Source organism: Etheostoma spectabile, unplaced genomic scaffold (assembly GCF_008692095.1).
Source record: "Etheostoma spectabile isolate EspeVRDwgs_2016 unplaced genomic scaffold, UIUC_Espe_1.0 scaffold00000894, whole genome shotgun sequence".
Taxonomy (NCBI): Eukaryota; Metazoa; Chordata; class Actinopteri; order Perciformes; family Percidae; genus Etheostoma; species Etheostoma spectabile.
In genome coordinates this window covers 21162-39394 of record NW_022602661.1, presented here as the reverse complement: position 1 = coordinate 39394, position 18233 = coordinate 21162, and the positions used below count along the sequence as shown (strand labels likewise).

At 40.4% G+C, this 18233-nt stretch overlaps 1 protein-coding gene across 2 annotated transcripts; it reads right to left on the bottom strand.

The window, feature by feature from the left end:
- Positions 1–1088: 1088 nt before the first annotated feature.
- On the bottom strand, positions 1089–17811 carry LOC116674623 (receptor-interacting serine/threonine-protein kinase 3). 2 transcript variants are annotated; one of them, XM_032507006.1, is made up of 12 exons: positions 17657–17811; positions 15632–15774; positions 15388–15553; positions 14956–15111; positions 11975–12117; positions 11579–11628; positions 10409–10561; positions 10218–10300; positions 7722–7788; positions 3394–3451; positions 2623–2648; positions 1089–1831 (listed from the first exon to the last, which is right to left on the bottom strand). In XM_032507006.1, exons 2-12 carry the CDS (start codon positions 15766–15768, stop codon positions 1308–1310), a joined length of 1563 nt encoding a protein of 520 aa, XP_032362897.1. In that variant the 5' UTR covers positions 15769–15774; positions 17657–17811; the 3' UTR covers positions 1089–1307. The 2 variants fall into 2 exon arrangements, with proteins under 2 accessions (XP_032362897.1, XP_032362896.1); XM_032507005.1 differs by having other exon boundaries at positions 7722–7791; positions 17657–17810.
- Between the last annotated feature and the right edge of the window lie 422 nt (positions 17812–18233).

Here is an 18233-nt window from a genome sequence, read left to right as displayed (position 1 = left end):
TTTGGTTTTAGTTTTTAGAGCTTTACATGGCCAGGCTCCCCTCTACATTAGTGACCTGATTCAGCGTTATACCCCTGTGCGTGCTCTGAGGTCTGTGGATCAGAACCTGCTGACGGTTCCACGCACCCGCTACCGTACTAGAGGTGACCGATGTTTTCAGGCTGTTGCCCCCAGGTTGTGGAATGACCTTCCACCGTCTATACGTTTTTCTGATTCTGTTGATGTCTTCAAATGCAGACTTAAGACGCATTTATTTGTTCAGGCTTTCAATTAGCTATTTGTGGGTTGTTATGATCATGTATTGTCTTTGCTTTTATTGTGTGTATTTTATTGATAGTCATGTTTTGTTGTGAAGCACTTTGTGGCCTTATGCCTGTGAAAGGTGCTATATAAATAAACTTTTACTTTACTTACTTTACTTTACTTATCATAGCAGGTCTCAGGTCGAGACCAGAGCCTATCCAAGAGACAAGATGTCCTTTTTCAGCTAAGATAGTATGACCGGTCAAGAAACTTGGACCCACGGAGTGCAGATTCAGAAATACGTAATAGAACAAACTGTCTGCCTGAGGTCCACTGATCGTTATGTTTGAGATTAAACTGGTTTCCAAACAAGGGTTTTTTCTCCTTTGGGGGCACTGGATATAAAGAAGTGTATTACTGATTGTATTTACCAGAACTGTGGGTCACTTTATAACTCTGTTAATTGTGAATGCGGTTCTTGTCATTTTTGATTGTTCTCTCAAGAAAATAATTAAACTCTTCCACCAAATATCTAAACCTTTAATCCAGTTTGCAGCCTGTCTTTATTTTGTTTCAACAAGGTCTCTTCTGGCAGTCAAATTCCTCCCTTTGCTGTAAAGGAAAATTCCACAACAACGGCGCCATGGCTGCCTCTGGTGACGGGAGATTTCACAGCAACAAATAATTAACATGAAACTAAATGACTCTCACAATCAGATTTATTTTTTTTTAAATCTGTTTTTCTTTTATTTTTAGGCCATTTCACCCAGCCCTATACAGTATATTTGCTCAAAGCGAGCCAATCCCCTTTGTGTGATTAAATGTTAGTTTGACAGCACTAGATATTTATATTATTTTCAAACCTTGATGGAAATAAATCACTAACAGCTGAAGCTGCTCCAATAAAATGCAATTAAAGTGAAAATCAAAGTCAACTTTTCATCTCGGATGAGATCATTTCAACAAAGAAAAAGTTTTCTAACATTAAAGACACAATCAGTGAGACAAATGTGAATCTTGTCCTCCATCAACATTTACACCAGAGGACAGGAAGTTGTCTCCTCTTATAGAGGACACAGAGAAAGTGAGGAACCAATGCAGACCCCAAACCCAGGATAGAGAGGCTGAGTGAATGTGGTGTTGAAGGTGTGGAGGTGGATCAGTGAGTCAGAGGAGACTGTGTAGAAGGACAGAGAGCCAGCAGGAACGTCCACATACACTGCTACTCTGTTAGAGACAGAGCAGGAAGTGAGGTCTGTTCTTCTGTTATTGTGCAAGACAGAGTAACCTTCATCAGAGCAGACCAGACTCCAGGAATGATCATCACATCCAAACGCATAGTTTATTTCTTCTTTCCCGCTGATTCTTCTGTAACTCACTGATGTGTAAACATATCCTCTCCTCTCGACCTCCCAGTAACAGCGACCAGTCAGACCATCTCTACACAGCAGCTGAGACGAGGACTCAAACCTCTCTGGATGATCAGGATATGGCTGCTCCTCAAACACAGCTGTCATCTTCCTGTTGTTGTCAGACAGTTTGAGTCTTCTGTGTATTGTGTTTGTGTCCAGTTCCAGTTCACAGACATCTGATGGAGAGAACAAGACACAATACAGCTGCAGGTTATCATAACATCATTAGTTAAACTCATTATTATACTGGTAATGAAACAATATTTAATCATGTAATAATTAATAACTGTTTTTTAAAGTATTAAATAATGTTTATAGATTATAAAACAAAACATAACTTATCACCTTTAAGAACTCTTTATTAACCGTTAATAATTCATTATAATCACCAGATAAATCTTTATAATAACATCTAGATAATGTTCATTTAAATACATAAAACATTATGAAGCAAGCAACATTTAACTTTACAACAACAACAATTAAAGTTTATAGCATTACTAATAATTAGTAAACAATAATTTTGTTGTTAGTTAACATCAAAATCACAATTAACTTAAGTTGAATTAATTATCTTTTTTAGTCTCAACAACTACTCAAAGCTCTTCTCCATAGTACAGGAACCCTTCACCATCACACACACACACACACAAACACACACACACACACAAATGGAGCAGCTCGTTTATCATCAGTCACATGTGAAGGTTTTAAGGATGACAGTTGGATGGAGTTTATCGCATCGTTGTGACGAAAAGAGAGCTGAGCCAGAAGGAAAAGCTCTCGATCTACCAGTCAGTGTTCGTTCCTACCCTCACCTATGTGTCATGAAAGCTGGGACATGACCGAAAGAACAAGATCCAGGGTACAAGCGGAAACATAAGTTTTTGGTTCCCTACTGGAGCTGCTGCCCCTGCTACCCGATACCGGATAAGCGGATGAAGATGGATGGATGGATAACACTTACATTTCATCAGATCACGCCTCTGCGCCCTGGAGGGAGAAACACATTCAGAATTAATTTTCTATCCAACATGAGTCCTAACTGCTGTTAGACATGATGCAGAGTCCTCAGTTTGTAGAAGTAGTAGAGAAGAAGTCGAGCGCAGAGGTAAAGAAAAGCAGGCTGCCTAGCAACAGCAGTAAACACAATCATTAACATGACATATCTACATCTACTCTAATCATTAACGTGCCTGTGGTGTATCTATATATCCCTAATCTATACTAATGATTAGATAATATAATACCTAATCTATAATAAAGAAAAGGTGGTTCATGGGGAAAACACTTTTAAGTTGACCTGATGATGGTGCTAGACAGAAAGTCAGAATACTACAATTCATCACATGGAGAACATTAATGTCTGAACCACATTTCATTACAATCCATCCAATAGATGATCAGATGTTAAACCTGCTGGTGATGCCAGAGGAATACTCAGAGGATGGATGAATCCTCTGGAGAATAAATGTCAGAATGAGATATGATCTTAACATATTTAGTAGTTGTTGAGATATTTGAGACTGGAACAAAGTGGTGGACCGATATAACTATCTCTAGAGCCATGCTGCTAACAGGACTGAAATATGAATTATGTTTTTATGATTCCAAAACTCTGTATGTGTTTCCTATCTCAGGCCTATTCTCTCCTGTGAACAGAAATAATAAGTTATTCAGCTGAAGGACAAGAATTAGAGGCCCCTGCAGAGTTTGAGCTTTTGTTGTATGTCCATACCTGACAGGGTCCACAGCAAGCAGAGTCACTTCTCTCAGGGGCTGTTGGATCCCCTCCACTAGAAGATGAGGAAGTCATATTTTGTTAATCCAAGGAGGATAAATTACATTGTTCACTCTGTTACAAGCCACTCCCTGCTGTTAATGGATAGCCAGTGTTTAACTCAAGCTAATTAATTAGCCGGTAAGGTGCTGCTAGAAAGAAAGTACAGGACACATTTTCTGCACTCCATGTCCGTGGACAGCTGTACGCTTGTACCGGTGTTGATGTTTTTTGCATTTTCAGACACATGCAGCCACTTTCCTGACTCCCAAGTCCACACTGGCCCACCGCGTGGAGCCTGTCTCCAGCGCCTCCTCCTGCAGGTTGGTAGCTGCGTGTCTACCTCGTATACTCTTGGACGGCGGATTTAACTCACTGGTCCTTGTTAACCCTGGGGGCCCCGAGGCCATTTTTACAGTTTATTTTCCGTCTGGATTTATTTTATAAAAAAGCTTGTAAAACATCAACCCTGTTGTCTACAGTCAAGATATGGACATAATTATTTTTAGGACAAACTGGGTTATTAGAATATTTGGGTTGCAGTGAGGTCACTTGCATGTTAAAAATGGTTGTAGGGCCTTAAAGACAAATAAATAAATAAAACGGAACATGAATCTTCCAGATATGTATTGATATCACAGACATATAAGTAAAACCTAAGCCATTTTCCATTCTAAAACACTTGTCATATGTCTTGGGAGTCACACTGTGAAGAAATAATCATTATAACTTATACAGTTGACAAAATACATGCATTCTTTCAAAGAAATTCAAGACTCATGACATTTACTTATGCCAATAATAACATAATAATGTCATATTTATTGATATTACACATGTTATACAAGCAAATGTGTGTCTAAATAGTGCACCATTTGGCCTTCCATAGAGTCTAAAGGCCTTTTTGTCCCCTCTGGCCTTCCATACAAGAGGGGTGCCTTAATCTCCCATATATGGGCATGTACTTCCTGAAAAACAGACAGGAGAGACAGAGCAGAGAAAGAGCACAGACGGAGCCGCGAGCTAGCAGCAGAAATTAGCCAAAACGCGATGAATTATGGACATAAAGTGGATCAATCTTGGATATAACAGTTGTGATTTAAAGCCCAAAGAGGCTGAAGTTCCAGGCTGGATAGAAAATCCCCTGTAGAGCCTAGAAAGACCCGTAAAAGACTGCCATAAACGCGAAAACGTCAGGATTTAAACAAAACCGGAGGTGAGTAAATGGCTTGTATGGTTCAAAAGTTATTAAACTATGAATCAGAGGTGCTTTTTTACTCGTGGGCAAGTGTCTCGGGCTCAGAGGGTTAATATAGTTTCATGTGTTCACGTAGCTCTCTAAAAGCAGAAAAAAGTGGAGCTGAAAACGCAACTTCACACTCTGCAAACCAATCCAGTGCTGAAAGTCACAGGCCAATGATGTCATCAGAACCACATCATTTGATGAGATCCTGAGTCCACCGAAATCTAACCTCTCCCAACCCGACTACGCCTCGATATCCTGTCCATAAATACTACAAACAGGATTGGTGACAAAGCGCAGCCCTGGCGGAGGCAAACCCTCACCTAGAACGAGTCTGACTTACTACCGAGAACCTGGACACAGCCCCTGCTTTGGTCATACAGAGATTGAATGGCCCTGAGAAGGGACTCCCTGCCTAACCCAATGCTCACGCAGCACCTCCCACAGTATCTCGGTCATGCACCCTCTCCAGATCCACAAAACATATGTAGACTGGCGTGTCAACCAAGACATCCCTTCCACACCCAGAAATTGAAGCACTTCTGGATCGCATTAATCCCTGGGGCTTTAACTATCTCAATGACTTCCACCAGGGAGATTGACAATCCCCCATCATCCTCCAGCTCTGCCTCTCCCATAGAGGGCATGTTAGCTCGATTTAGGAGTTCCTCAAAGTGCTCCTTCCACCACTCTATTACCTCCTCAGTTGAGGTGAACAGCATCCCATCCTTATTGCACACAGCATAGATGGTTCCCGCTTCCTCCTCCTGAGGTGGGGAACGATCTTCCAGAAGCACCTTGGTGCCGACCAAAAGTCCTTCTCTGTGCTTCTCTGAATTTCTCCCACACCCACTGCTTTGCCTCTTTCATGGCAGAGGCTGCAGCCCTTCAGGCCTTTAGGCCTTTCAGTACTTTGCCACTGCCTCCAGTGTCCAGAAAGAATCCTTCAGTCGGACGGCTTCCCTGACCAACAGTGTCCATTATTGTGTTTGTGGATTACCGCCCTTGAGGCACCTAAGACCAAAACGCCCAGCAGCTTTAGCAATAGAAATTTTGAACATTGTTCACTCAGGTTCAATGCCCCCAGCCTCCACAGGGATGCACGAAAAGCTCTGCCACCCGTTTGGGCTTACCAGGTCTGTCCAGAGTCCTCCCCCATCCCTGACCCAACTCACCACCAGACAGTAATCAGTTGACGGCTCCGCCCCTCTCGTCACCCGAGTGTCCAAAACATACGGCCTGAGATCAAACAAAACAATTATAAAATTGATCATTGATCTTCGGCCTAGGGTGCTCTGATACCAAGTACACTTATGAACATCCCTATGTTTGAACATATATGTTATAGACAATCCATAACTAGCACAGAAGTCCAACAACAGACAACCACTCTGGTTTGGATCAGGGAGGCCGTTCCTCCCAATCACGCCTTTTCCACGCATTCCATGCAGAAAGTTGAATTTGAGTCAACTTCATGGTAATGAGCTATGACGCAGTCCAGCGACAAACGACCAGCAACCAATCAGAATATAGACATCCTTTGTGCTGGCTGATTCAGAAAAACACAAGATGTGACTGTCCTGCAACATCAGAGTAGCCAAAGCGTCAAAAGCTTCCCATAAGTTTTTGCAAGCATTGTGACGGGTCGGCCAGAGCTTCCTTTGCAGCTCAAGAGGGCGGCAGTGTGTATGTACAGATATGCCAGACGATTGACAGAGGTGGGTAGTAACGAGTTACATTTACTCCGTTACATTTACTTGAGTAAGTTTTTGAAAAAATTGTACTTCTAGGAGTAGTTTTAAATCACTATACTTTTACTTTTACTTGAGTAGATTAGGGAAAAATAAACTGTACTCTTACTCCGCTACATCAGGCTACAATGAGCTCGTTACTCGTTACTACGCTTCATTGTTTTACCCCAGCGTACGTCTCATTTCATGTTTATTTTGACAGAGAGAGAGTCTTCCGCTGAAGGGTCTACCACGTGACTGTGCTTAACCAATCACACGTCGTTGTGCAGTCACTTGACCATACTCGTTTCAGTAGCGGAGGGTTAGCTTTACAGTCGTAGCAAAGACGTCAGAATCAAACGTTGCCAAGGCGGACCCCCCCCCCGGCCTCATAGTGAGAGCATGGTTATCTTTTAGGAAAAGTTATCTTTTAGGAAAAGTGCGAAACAGCAGCTAAGTTATGTGGTGTGTTCAGGGTCTACCAAAACAAACGGACATGTCAGCGTTCAAAAACTCAACATCTAACCTGAGGAGACGTAGCGGGTAGTTTAGTTTTTGCTGTGGAGAGGTGGATGTTTGTCTTTAGGTTACATAAAGTATGTTTTACACATGCAGTATCCATCCTAATTTGATGTGACTAGTCTCTCAAGTAAACTATTTTGTAATAATAAATTATTTTAATTTATTTTATTGATTGGATGAACTATAATTTGCCTAAATAGGATATTTGTATTTTGTCTGTCTGATTGATGCTTGTGTTGAGAAATAAATCAGACGTTACTCAACAGTTACTCACTACTTGAGTAGTTTTTCATCAAGCACTTTTTTACTCTTACTCAAGTAATTATTGGATGACTACTTTTACTTTTACTTGAGTCATATTATTCTGAAGTACCAGACTTTTATTGAGTACAATTTTTGGCTACTCTACCACCTCTGACGATTGATCAGTAAACTTAGTGTCAGACACAAAACTTAATTTCCTATTTTTTAGTCACTGTTCAATTATATTTTATGTGACTGTTATTGCCACTATTCCTCTCAACCCCAACTGGTTGTCGGACACCGCTTCAAGAGCCTGGGTCTGTCCCAGGTTTCTAACTAAAAGGAAGTTTTTCCTCGCCACTGTTGCACTGCTTGCTCTGGAGGGAACTACTAGAACTGTTGGGTCCTTGTAAATTCTGGAGTGTGGTCTAGACCTACTTTATCTGTAAAGTGTCTCGAGACAACTCTTGTTATGAATTGATACTATACATTAAAAATAAGTGAATCAAAGGTCTGGACTAAGGCAACAGTATTTTAAAAAAACAGACCTGAAGCCACAGCAACTGGATCCCTCTGAACCTTATTTCCTGCTGCCATGCCCTTTCCTTCCTTTTGCTTCTGGAAAGAGAAAGAGCCAGTTACACAATGATAAAAACAATGGGCCTCATTCAGTGATATCATCCTAAGTTTTCTCTTAAATATGATCTAAAAAAAGTACCTAAGAGAAGTCTACGTCGGATGATGATGTGTTCTTAACCAACAGAATTTTTTGCACCTGTGTTCTAAAGATTGATGAATCTCAGTCTTTGTAATTGAAAGTGCGTGCCTGTTGTTCCTAATTAGCGTAATAAAAATTCCCATTTAAGGACACAACACTTGTTGTGCAGCTCCTGTGAAGTGGGAGACCGCCTTCAGAGATGGTTGTTGGAGTCGCAGATGACTTGTATATTGCATTGGTGGAGGAAGTACTGAAGCTCAGTACGTAAGTAAAAGTAAAAATAACCAGAGACATATTACTTTAGAAAAAGCAGAAGATGTCCACTACCACAAACAAGGCCTGGCGTTTAAGACAAGGAAGCCGTTGAAGTAATGGTGGTGCACCATATATCTATGGCAACCAAACTACACTGGTAAGAAAATGTAACGTAATGTAATGTTACTAGAAGCATAGTGGAGTAGAAAGTTTGATAATTGCTGCAAAATGTTACAAAGTAAAAGTCAAAAGCACTATTGTTTCTAGTTAAGTACAGTACAGATTTGTGAAAAATAAAGTATGGTAACGAAGAATTTGTTACATTCCACCACTACCTACACTCACCTATAGGATTATTAGGAACACCATACTAATACTGTGTTTACCCCCTTTCGCCTTCAGAACTGATTTTACGTGGCATTGATTCAACAAGGTGCTGACAGCATTCTTTAGAAATGTTGGCCCATATTGATAGGATAGCATCTTGCAGTTGATGGAGATTGTGGGATGCACATCCAGGGCACCAAGCTCCCATTCCACCACATCCAATAGAGCAAGATGCTCTATTGGGTGAGATCTGGTGACTTGGGGGGCCATTTTAGTACAGTGAACTCACTGTCATGTTCAAGAAACCAATTTGAAATGATTGGAGCTTTGTGACATGGTGCATTATCCTGCTGGAAGTAGCCATCAGAGGATGGGTACATGGTGGCCATAAAGGGATGGACATGGTCAGAAACAATGCACAGGTAGGCCGGGGCATTTACCATGCCCAATGGCACTAAGGGGCTAGAAAAATCCCCACACCATTACACCAACACATGCACCAACAACCATGCCAGCTCAAAATTGCTTAAATCACTTTCTTTCCCATTCTGACATTCAGTTTGGAGTTCAGGAGATGGTCTGGACCAGGACCACACCCCTAAATGCATTGAAGCAACTGCCATGTGATTGGTTGATTAGATAATTGCATTAATGAGAAATTGACCAGGTGTTCCTAATAATCCTTTAGGTGAGTGTAAGTTTCCATGCACTTGCTTATGTGCCGCTGCGAGACTCTTTTTTGAGACATGTCTCTCTGTCTGAGCGTCTTCCATTTACTCTGCAGGACGTCTCACGGTGTCGTAACCTTTGTCAGCCAATTCGTTTGTAAATCCTTGAAAAATTATGGCATTTCTTAGATTATTGCTATCTAAAATAGCCGTTATATGTTTTCGTAAATTAAATTCAAAAAGTCTCTCATCTCCTCGTCCGTCCACTTCCATCTGTCTTTGTTGACGCCCGTCATGTGTGCAGACTGAGAGGAAATACTGGGGGAAATGAACTTCAACTTCTTCATTTTAGTACGGGTTGCAACCATAAAATTAACTAAAACTTAGAAATTATTTATTCAGCAACTAACGTTTCCATCAACGTTTATTGCATAAGCCAAATATCATCAAGATAAAATCCCATGAGACCAAACGCATTTCCTTTGAGTCAATATTCACATTTTTCTGTTTCCATGATGCTTTTTTCATTCAATATCATATAATTGGATAAAGACGTGTGGATGAAACAGCTACTGAGTCTGGACAAACACAACAGAGACATTTTATCCCTATAAATAGCATGATCAATCCCCAAAAAATGCAGGATTTAATCTGTTTATATATGTATCATGTAAATTATATATGTATAATAATATGTATATTTATGTATGTAAGATGTACTGTAAATTGCAGTGTTAATGTTTCCTTGCATAGTATGATTTATTTTTCAACAAATGGGCAGAAATACATTACAGTACAATACTATCATTGTAAATGACTGTACAATTAAATAAAATGCAGAAAAAACCAATTTGAAGCAAATTGTCCTCTCTCACATGTGTGTGAGAGTGCTCTTGAGTGTTCATAGATTTTGTTCTTAGCAAATCCAAGATAAGAAAACATTAGTGAATGTCAGACTCTTTGTAAAAAGTGCTTAAGTGGGGTTTGTGAACACATTTCTTTGTAAGACCAGTTGGTCGTTTTGCTACATTTGTCTCAGCGGGACTTAAGTGTTAATGAAGAGATTTGTTCCTCACCAGTTTCTCCAGTACTTCATAGACAGCTTTGTTGAGTTCATCTTTGTGCATCTTGAACAGTTGTTCTGTCTCAGTTGTACACTCTGTGGTTCACAACATAGAGTAAAGACTGTAACTTTTAGAGCCCGGCATCACAAGCTGTTTTTCCGTTTAATTCACTGCATCAGAGGTGAATGACGTAGTTTCCTCACCAAGGGCTGTGGGCCTTCGTTCAGGTTTCTGATCCCAGCATCTCTCCATCAGTCTTGTCAACTCAGTCAACCCGGCAGCATTGCCCTTGATATCATCCAGCAGTGGGCGCTCTCCTTGCGGGATGCGTAACACTATTAAATTAGGTTTTGTATCTACATTGGAGAAAGAATTAGAAACCCTGTCAGAGTGGTCTTGAGGTTAAATGAGTCTGTAACAATTCCAAATCACTGTACAATTAATAGTTTCAAAAATGATCACAATTAACCAAATAACTGTCTCTTTTAGTCAAATGTATTTATCCCTTTTTCGAACCCATGATATGTCTTTTGCTACATCAATGTCATGTGACCCAGATAATGTAACAACACAAGTACAGAGTCTATAAAGTAACCCGAGCCTCTTTATAATAAAAAAAAACATTGTGTTTTGTTCTTAAATTAACATAGAATTGACAATTACTGTCAGTCACGGACCTTAGCACCTTAGCTCATGTCAGCAATTAACTATGGTTAATAACAGATTATGTAAAATATTGCATTTAGATAAGGCCTAGCATTGAGTAGCAGTAGCAAATGACATGCTGTCCTAAAGAACTGTTTGGACATGTATGAAATTTAAAGCACTGCAATTATTAATTTCATATATTAATGGCAGCACCACAGTGACGTCTGCTGCAAGGCAGCTCCATCTACACTTACGTAGTCCTGCCGTTCCTGTACCATGTGTAAGATTACGTTAGATAATACTTATTCATCCTACAATGGGGAAATTCTCCTGTTACAGCAGAGATTTGTCCACATTAGGAGGCAAAACAACAACCAATCAACAGGCAGACAACAGATAATGTGCAAAAAGTACTGAATGAGTGTAAAGTGGCATTATATAAGAAGTATATTAAAGTAAAGTAAAGTGAGGTGGCTATAGTGCAAAAAAATATGGCAATGTAAGTAAGTGACATTAAATTGAATAATATGTAATTAAATAATATAACAAAAGTAAGTAACCATAATATCAATAATATTGAAGTGTGAACAAATATAAGTGATATTACAAAAGTAAGTATTCAGAATGGAAAAATATAAATATGTAAAAATATGTACATAATCTATGTACAGATATTTATGTACAGATATATAATAATGCAAAAAAATACAAGACACAACACTTACGCCCATATGGTTGTTTCCCTGTGGCAATGGACCAAAGGAGTATCCCATAACTGAAAGACAGACAGAGAGAATTTCATGTCAGGAATATTATCCATATGATAACAATCACACCCTGGTCGATTGCTGGCTGGGGGTTGTTGTCATCTGTTAATTAATGCTTTTGTGAGAACGAGGATATTTAATGTCATGTAGGAAATCTGTGCATGAAGTCCTATTAGTATCCCTCCTACCTGAAAACAGTTCACTCTCCTGTTAAAGGACTAAGAACTGATATTTTGACTTCCTGTCTATACTGAACATGTGTTAGCATGGCAGCTGGAGCGATCCCGTCTCCAGTTATTATTTATTATGTGATAAATAAAACACTTTTATTCGAGTGTTGGTATGCTCTCATACCTGTAGATATCAAAGGCTCTGGTAGGTCGGTACGGTGTTTTAAAAGACTCTGGTGACATGTGTGCTATCATCCCTAGTGGTCCACCGTCGTTGGAAAACTGCCTGACGTTGCAGTCAATCCGGGCAATGCCAAAACCTGTAAGCTGCAGAGAGATTTAGCAAAGAGAGGAAGGAGACAGAAGAAGTTCTTCATTTGAACGGTGTGTGTAGAAGTCAGAAATGAAACCAGCTATTATATGAAGGAGTCTTAATTAATGTTTGTGACTGTTATAATTGAGCTTTAGTTCGTAACATTTTGATATTAATGAACGTCCATTACATTCAACCATCGCCTAATGAGTTGCTAGAAAGCTAATTGAGACTATCAGCTCAACACAACTCTCTCTGTGGGTTGGTTTCCACATTGGTCTTCATGGGACTGTTGGGGTTAGACAAAGACCTTGACAAACAGGTAGTGCAGGTGAACTGGGAATTTCTGAGAAGGCCCCTGTTTGAGAGATCTTTAAATCACACCTCCGGCGAACCTTTCTGGCTTCCCTGAAGGAAGAGGGCATTGAACCTAAGTGGGCAATGTTCAAAGCTTCCATTGCTGAAGCTGCAGCAGGGAGCTTTGTCTCAAGGTAAAAGGATTCTCAGATTGAAGAGAAACAATGCTCATTTGGTTACATGTGTTTGTGGATCTGCAGAAGACGTCTGACCAGATGTGGAGATACTGTTTGAGATGTGGTAGGAGTATGGGGTGGGGGCTATCTAATCCACGTATATCCAAAGCGTGTCCTGTGTCTTGGGTTGCTCCTTTTCACCAATCCTATTTGTGATATTCAAGGATATCAGATGTAGTCGTGGTGGGGAGGGTTGCAGTTAGGTGAGCTGGAGATTGCTCTTAATGTGTGATGCTTGGAGTAACGTCCTGGTGATGCTTGGAGTAACGTCTCATGTTGATGCTATCATAGTAGTGCCCCTAGTTCTCCCATTCAAAGGCCATTTGATCCAAAAACGAATACAGTCCATCTTAAAAGTGTTTCCATTGCCACTCTTTACTACTGTAACCCTCTCACCAGAGGCTCAAAATATGAATAACATTTCATGCAACTATCCCAAGGTTACACATGGTGAAAGAGACATCTCAGTGTATAATAATCTGTCTAGGGTAAGATATGACTTTCGTTATGACTTTAGCAATTAATGAGAGGCCAGGAGAACAACCTGGTTTAATAACCTCAAATAAGATCAACTTAATACTCCATATTAACCCTTTCAATTTTACAGAAAATTGAAAAACAACACCAACACAGTGGCTCTATTCGATTTTTTGTATTCATTGAAGGCAGAATTGATTTCACATTAGTACAAACACATCCCCAATATGACAATAAAATAGTAAACAGAAAAGACCCGGGCCGTTTAGTCTTCACTATTAACTTGAGTGCACTCTTTGCTTTAGTTCGTTCTTTTAGCAAGCTTGCATTAAATTTCGTTGGCGCGCTTAAGTTGAAGCTCATGAGGAGAAGAAAGAAAAGCAAGGCCAACAATAGGCCCACCGCCAAGGTTGTGTGTAGAATGACAACAGTTCCTACCGCGTCCTCTTCTCAGACCCGTTTCAGTCCGCACAGAAGCGATGAGCAACAGGCCGCCTTTGACTCACAGCAAACCCTTCGTAGCAACACTTCCGTGACGACCTCCGAAACCTCTTCCAACCAGCGTGTATGCAGACGAAGAATGTGGCATCTAAGTAGCTAGCAGGTTTTTTTTTAAGCTAAGCAGTGATGTCACGAGAGGCTGCGTTCTGGAGCCGCTACGTACCCCTGAGATGGCTGCAGTCACGGGCAGTTTGGCACCATCTGCTGGTGGATTGAACTCCACTCAAGCACACGCATCCCAACACACTGAGACCAATCAGGTCCTGAAGCTGAGGCAGCTTAAAGCCCAGAGACACAGTTGGTGATGTTTGGGAGACAAGCTCATGCTTACGACAGAGGATCGAAGCGGCACTTCCATGGAGGATTGAAAGACTGGATACTTACCAGACTGGAGTTCTACGACAGATACACGCTGCGACGCGTCTAAAAGTAAGGCTGAAGACTTGTTTTCAAGAAGAGATTACCTGAATCAGGTCTAGATTTTGGTTGAAGAGACATGTTAAGTTTGGACTTAGACAACCTCACTGAGTTACCTTTTTGAACTGACTTATCGTTTGTGTTAATTCCAAGAACATTATTACCGTTACCCTCTAACTTGTGTCCTTGCACTACTGTCCGCCGAGAGCCGTGTAGCCTCTCATGATATCACACTAGCTAGCGGCTTGAGTCCAACAAAACCACACTTGACCGGCAGTATAAAACGCAGACTAACACGCATAGCGAAATAAGGAAAACAGTTCACAGTCCCATGTAATTAAAATACACATTAACACGCTAGGCCATGTTGTTGGACTCCCACTATCTGCTTGACGTTTTTCTCTGCTCTACACCCTCATGTCATGGTTTTTTGTTTTGTTTTTCATGTTTTTTTTTCTCTTTCTACTTCTTCTCGTGATTCCCTCCCGGCCAACGGAAATCAAACTCTCACAGGTCATCTCTAAAGCAAACAATTATTACGTTTTTTCTCTGTACCAAACAAACCTTGAAACATCATTAACATATTGTCAACTGGAAATAACAGTCTGAACAGAATAATAATACTTATTTGTTTCAATAAATGTAATGCACTTTGACATAAACCAAATAAAGGTTGAGCATCTCATTAATAACTTACATATTTAAAATGAGAATACAAAATAAATGTTATCAGGTTATTACACTACTGCATATTATCAAGCTGCAACATGTAAGGAACACCCATGTCTGTATCTATTGGGTTCACAATATTTTTTTTAAGCTCCATTTAAACTCCAGACTAAATGGAGCCTGAAAACTGCAAGCTATTGTAAAAGTATAAAGTATAACATGAGGCCTGGCCTCTCCTCAAAGCCTGGGACTCACCTTGGCATTTAGAGCGTCGTCCAGCAGCACGGCTTGGGGCTTCAGGTCCTGGTGGAGCACGGGTTGGGGCAGACCGTGGAGGAAGTTTATACCCAGAGCCACTTGGTGAGCCAGTCTGAAGACCAGCGGCCAGGGTGGAGTTCCCCTCAATGCTTCCTGTAAGATGGTTTCAGATCCACAAAGTGGATAATAGTGGAGAGTGGAGACAGTGACCTACTCCTACACACCACCATTCAAAGGTTTGAAATATGATGTTATTTTAATGTTTTTTCTTTACTAATGACTATTTTAACATGTAACAGTATAACTCTGACAACAAATGTATTCTATGCCTATTTATTGTTAATGCAAGACTTTTACTTGTAGCATAAGTAGTTTTTACAGAGTATTCCTACTCTAAGTAAAATATATAAGTAGTTGTTCCCTGCTCACCTGTAGGGAGGCCAATGATCCTCTCTCCATGAAATCCATGACCACACCAAGCTCTCTTGACCCTCTATAGGGCGTCTGACCCTTGAAGATCCCTCGGACGGCCATGACATACGGGTTGGTGGCTTGACGCATCATCTCGATCTCATGCAGCAAAGACTTCTCGGTCCTGTGTGTTTCTTTGCATTATGAGTAATTAATACAACTTTATGTAGTTATAAACAGGAAATCTTTTGTAAGCACTTACCCCTCGCCCTGAAGAAGCAGTTTAATGGCCACGTCATAGCCCCAATGATGATGCCTGGCTTTGTAGATTTGTCCAAAACCCCCAGAATCAATCACCTCCCAGTCCCTGAGGCTGGAGCCTTCCACAAACTGTGCCATTGTTCACTGGAGGAACACATTATTGGTGTTACCAACCCCTGAGTCCAGTTTAGACTAGGGAACCTAGGATGTCCGATGCCTTGCACATGTACTTACTTGTAGTCATAAAGTGACTCCAATTCTACCACAACCGATACCACCTCATATTAACGTGACAATAACTTCTCTATCAAGCAGGTATAAGCGACAGAAGAGAAGCAATGCCAGCCGTTTGGAGATTCTTGGCTGTAAAAATATAACTAGGCTCTTGCACTTGACGACCAGCCATTTTCAGTCGTTAAAGCGCCCATATTCTGCTCATTTTCATGTTCATAATTGTTTTTGAGGTTTTACCAGAATAGGTTTACATGGTTTCATTGATAAAAACACCATATTTGTGTTGTACTGCACATTGCTGCAGATCTTGTTTTCACCCTGTTTGTTTAGGTCTCTGCTTTATCTCCAGAGTGAGACATCTCCCTAGTTTTATCTCCAGAGTGAGACATCTCACTTCTATCCTATCTTTGCTGGGAGCTGCACATGCTCAGTAGCTCGGTAAGATCCCATCAGCTGATAACTCTTTCTCCAGCTTTGGTTAGTCCAAGGCAGGATTAGCTGGGAGACTTCTTCTAGACCAGGGACACAACAGGGACAGTAAGGAGAACAGGGACAGTAAGTAGAACAGGGACAGGAAGTAGTTCTTTCGGAGATTATGGTCAACTAGTGGCTGTTATGTACGAGCCAGCATGCTACAGTTAGCCACCTCGTCTCTAGTGACGTAGAAAGCCATGCAGATGTTGAACAGCTCACCCGGAGACTGAAGACAAAGGACACTCAGAAACCGGATGTCACTCAAAACAAGATAGATAGATAGATAGATAGACTTTATTAAGCAAGCAGTAACAAGCAATTAGTTACCAAGGACATACTCACAAACCAAAGATACAAGAAATATACCAGAATTAGTGGATCAGGGTTATCTATGATAGATTGTTGTGTTCAGTGACTTCCTCTCCACCACAGGTTTCTATCCAATGAGTTCTTTAAGTTGGTTTATCCGGGTTGTTTAGAGTCTGTCAGCACTAAAGAGTTTGATTAGTGTGCTCTAACTTGCAGGAGTTTGCATGTCATTTTTTTCCGAGGAATAGCCATGACCGCTACTTCTCCAGACGGCTGTTCAGAGCTGCTTGTTGCTTTAACTACATATATGTAGTCCAGTGATATAGATGTAACTGTAATCACCACATCTGGTGAAGCCCATTCAAAATGCGTTCCATGTCCCCAAATTGAAAAACTTTCTTTAGTTCCAGATATGAACATTGTGAACCTTTAACAAATGAGCGTCTGTAGGATTCAGCAAAGCCAAAGGTGTGTCAGAGGTTTAAGATGGTTGTTTTGAACGCACAAACTCCAGTTTCACCGATACTGCAGACCAGTTTTGGCATTCTCTACATTTTTCACTGATGAGTGAGGTTGAGCTCAGATTGTACATGAGAGCCTCGCGCAGTAATACATGCTAACCTTGTTCAGATCACGTCATTTAACTTAGAGACAAATTCTACAGAATATTTCAAAAAAGTATTTTTGAATCAGCTAATCAGCATAGTTTAGTTGGTTTAGACTTAGACTTAGACTTAGACTTCTCTTTAGAGTATGTATATATTGTGTGTATATATTAGTGTGTATATTATTTTGTTTTGGTTGTTTTGTGTGTAAGCACAGTGTGACCAACAATGCTCCAAAGAAAAATTCCTTGTATGTGTCCTCATACCTGGCGAATAAAGCTGATTCTGATTCTGATTCTGATAAAGAAACCTTCAAACTGTCCAGTTAAACAGAAACACATCACAATGTGATCAACGTGATCTGATTATCAGACATTTACACATTCCTCTGCTAGGATTCTCACCTGCTGAACTCTTCAGGTCGATTAAAAGACTCTTTTCACCTTTGTGTGTTGAGGAAACACTGGCAGAGACCAAGCTGCTCTTCTCTCGTCTTCTTCTTCAGTCCGGGTGTCTGAGTGCGTCTGATCAGAGGACAACGACACACCTTTATAACTTCAGTCCATGTCAAAAATAATCAGAGTTACATAAAAACCTGTCCAACAGGAGGTAGATGTCAGCTTATAAGAAATGTGGTTTTCATTTAATTTGTTGTTGTTTTTTACTCCTTCCTTCGCATTCCCCCCAGAGGAGATTGGCAAATCAATGCTGTTTGTTAATCCTGTGTCTAACCAGTGTCAACAACCAATAAGGGGTTTATATGGATTTTTAAAAATGTATTTACTTATAAGGACAATGCACATTAATTAACCTTTCTGTAAATGTGTCAGTAGTTAATTTTCAACTGTAATCCTTTGATAAATGTTGTATCAAAGGACTACTGTTAGTTATTATTATTATCATCACTAACAATACAAGCTGCTAACAATATTAAGAATTATTCTGTAAAAATAGTAGTAGCACTGTAGTTAGTAGTAATAG

What these genes read in the sequence shown, in the direction of transcription:
- LOC116674623 (XM_032507005.1), bottom strand. Translation starts at nt 15,768, where the DNA reads ATGGCACAGTTTGTGGAAGGCTCCAGCCTCAGGGACTGGGAGGTGATT. An exon ending in AGAGCCTTTGATATCTACAG is followed by an intron (nt 11,629 to 11,974) that starts GTATGAGAGCAT and finishes TCTGTCTTTCAG; the next exon opens with TTATGGGATACTCCTTTGGT. An exon ending in CTTGCTGTGGACCCTGTCAG is followed by an intron (nt 2,649 to 3,393) that starts GTATGGACATAC and finishes TTCTCCCTCCAG; the next exon opens with GGCGCAGAGGCGTGATCTGA.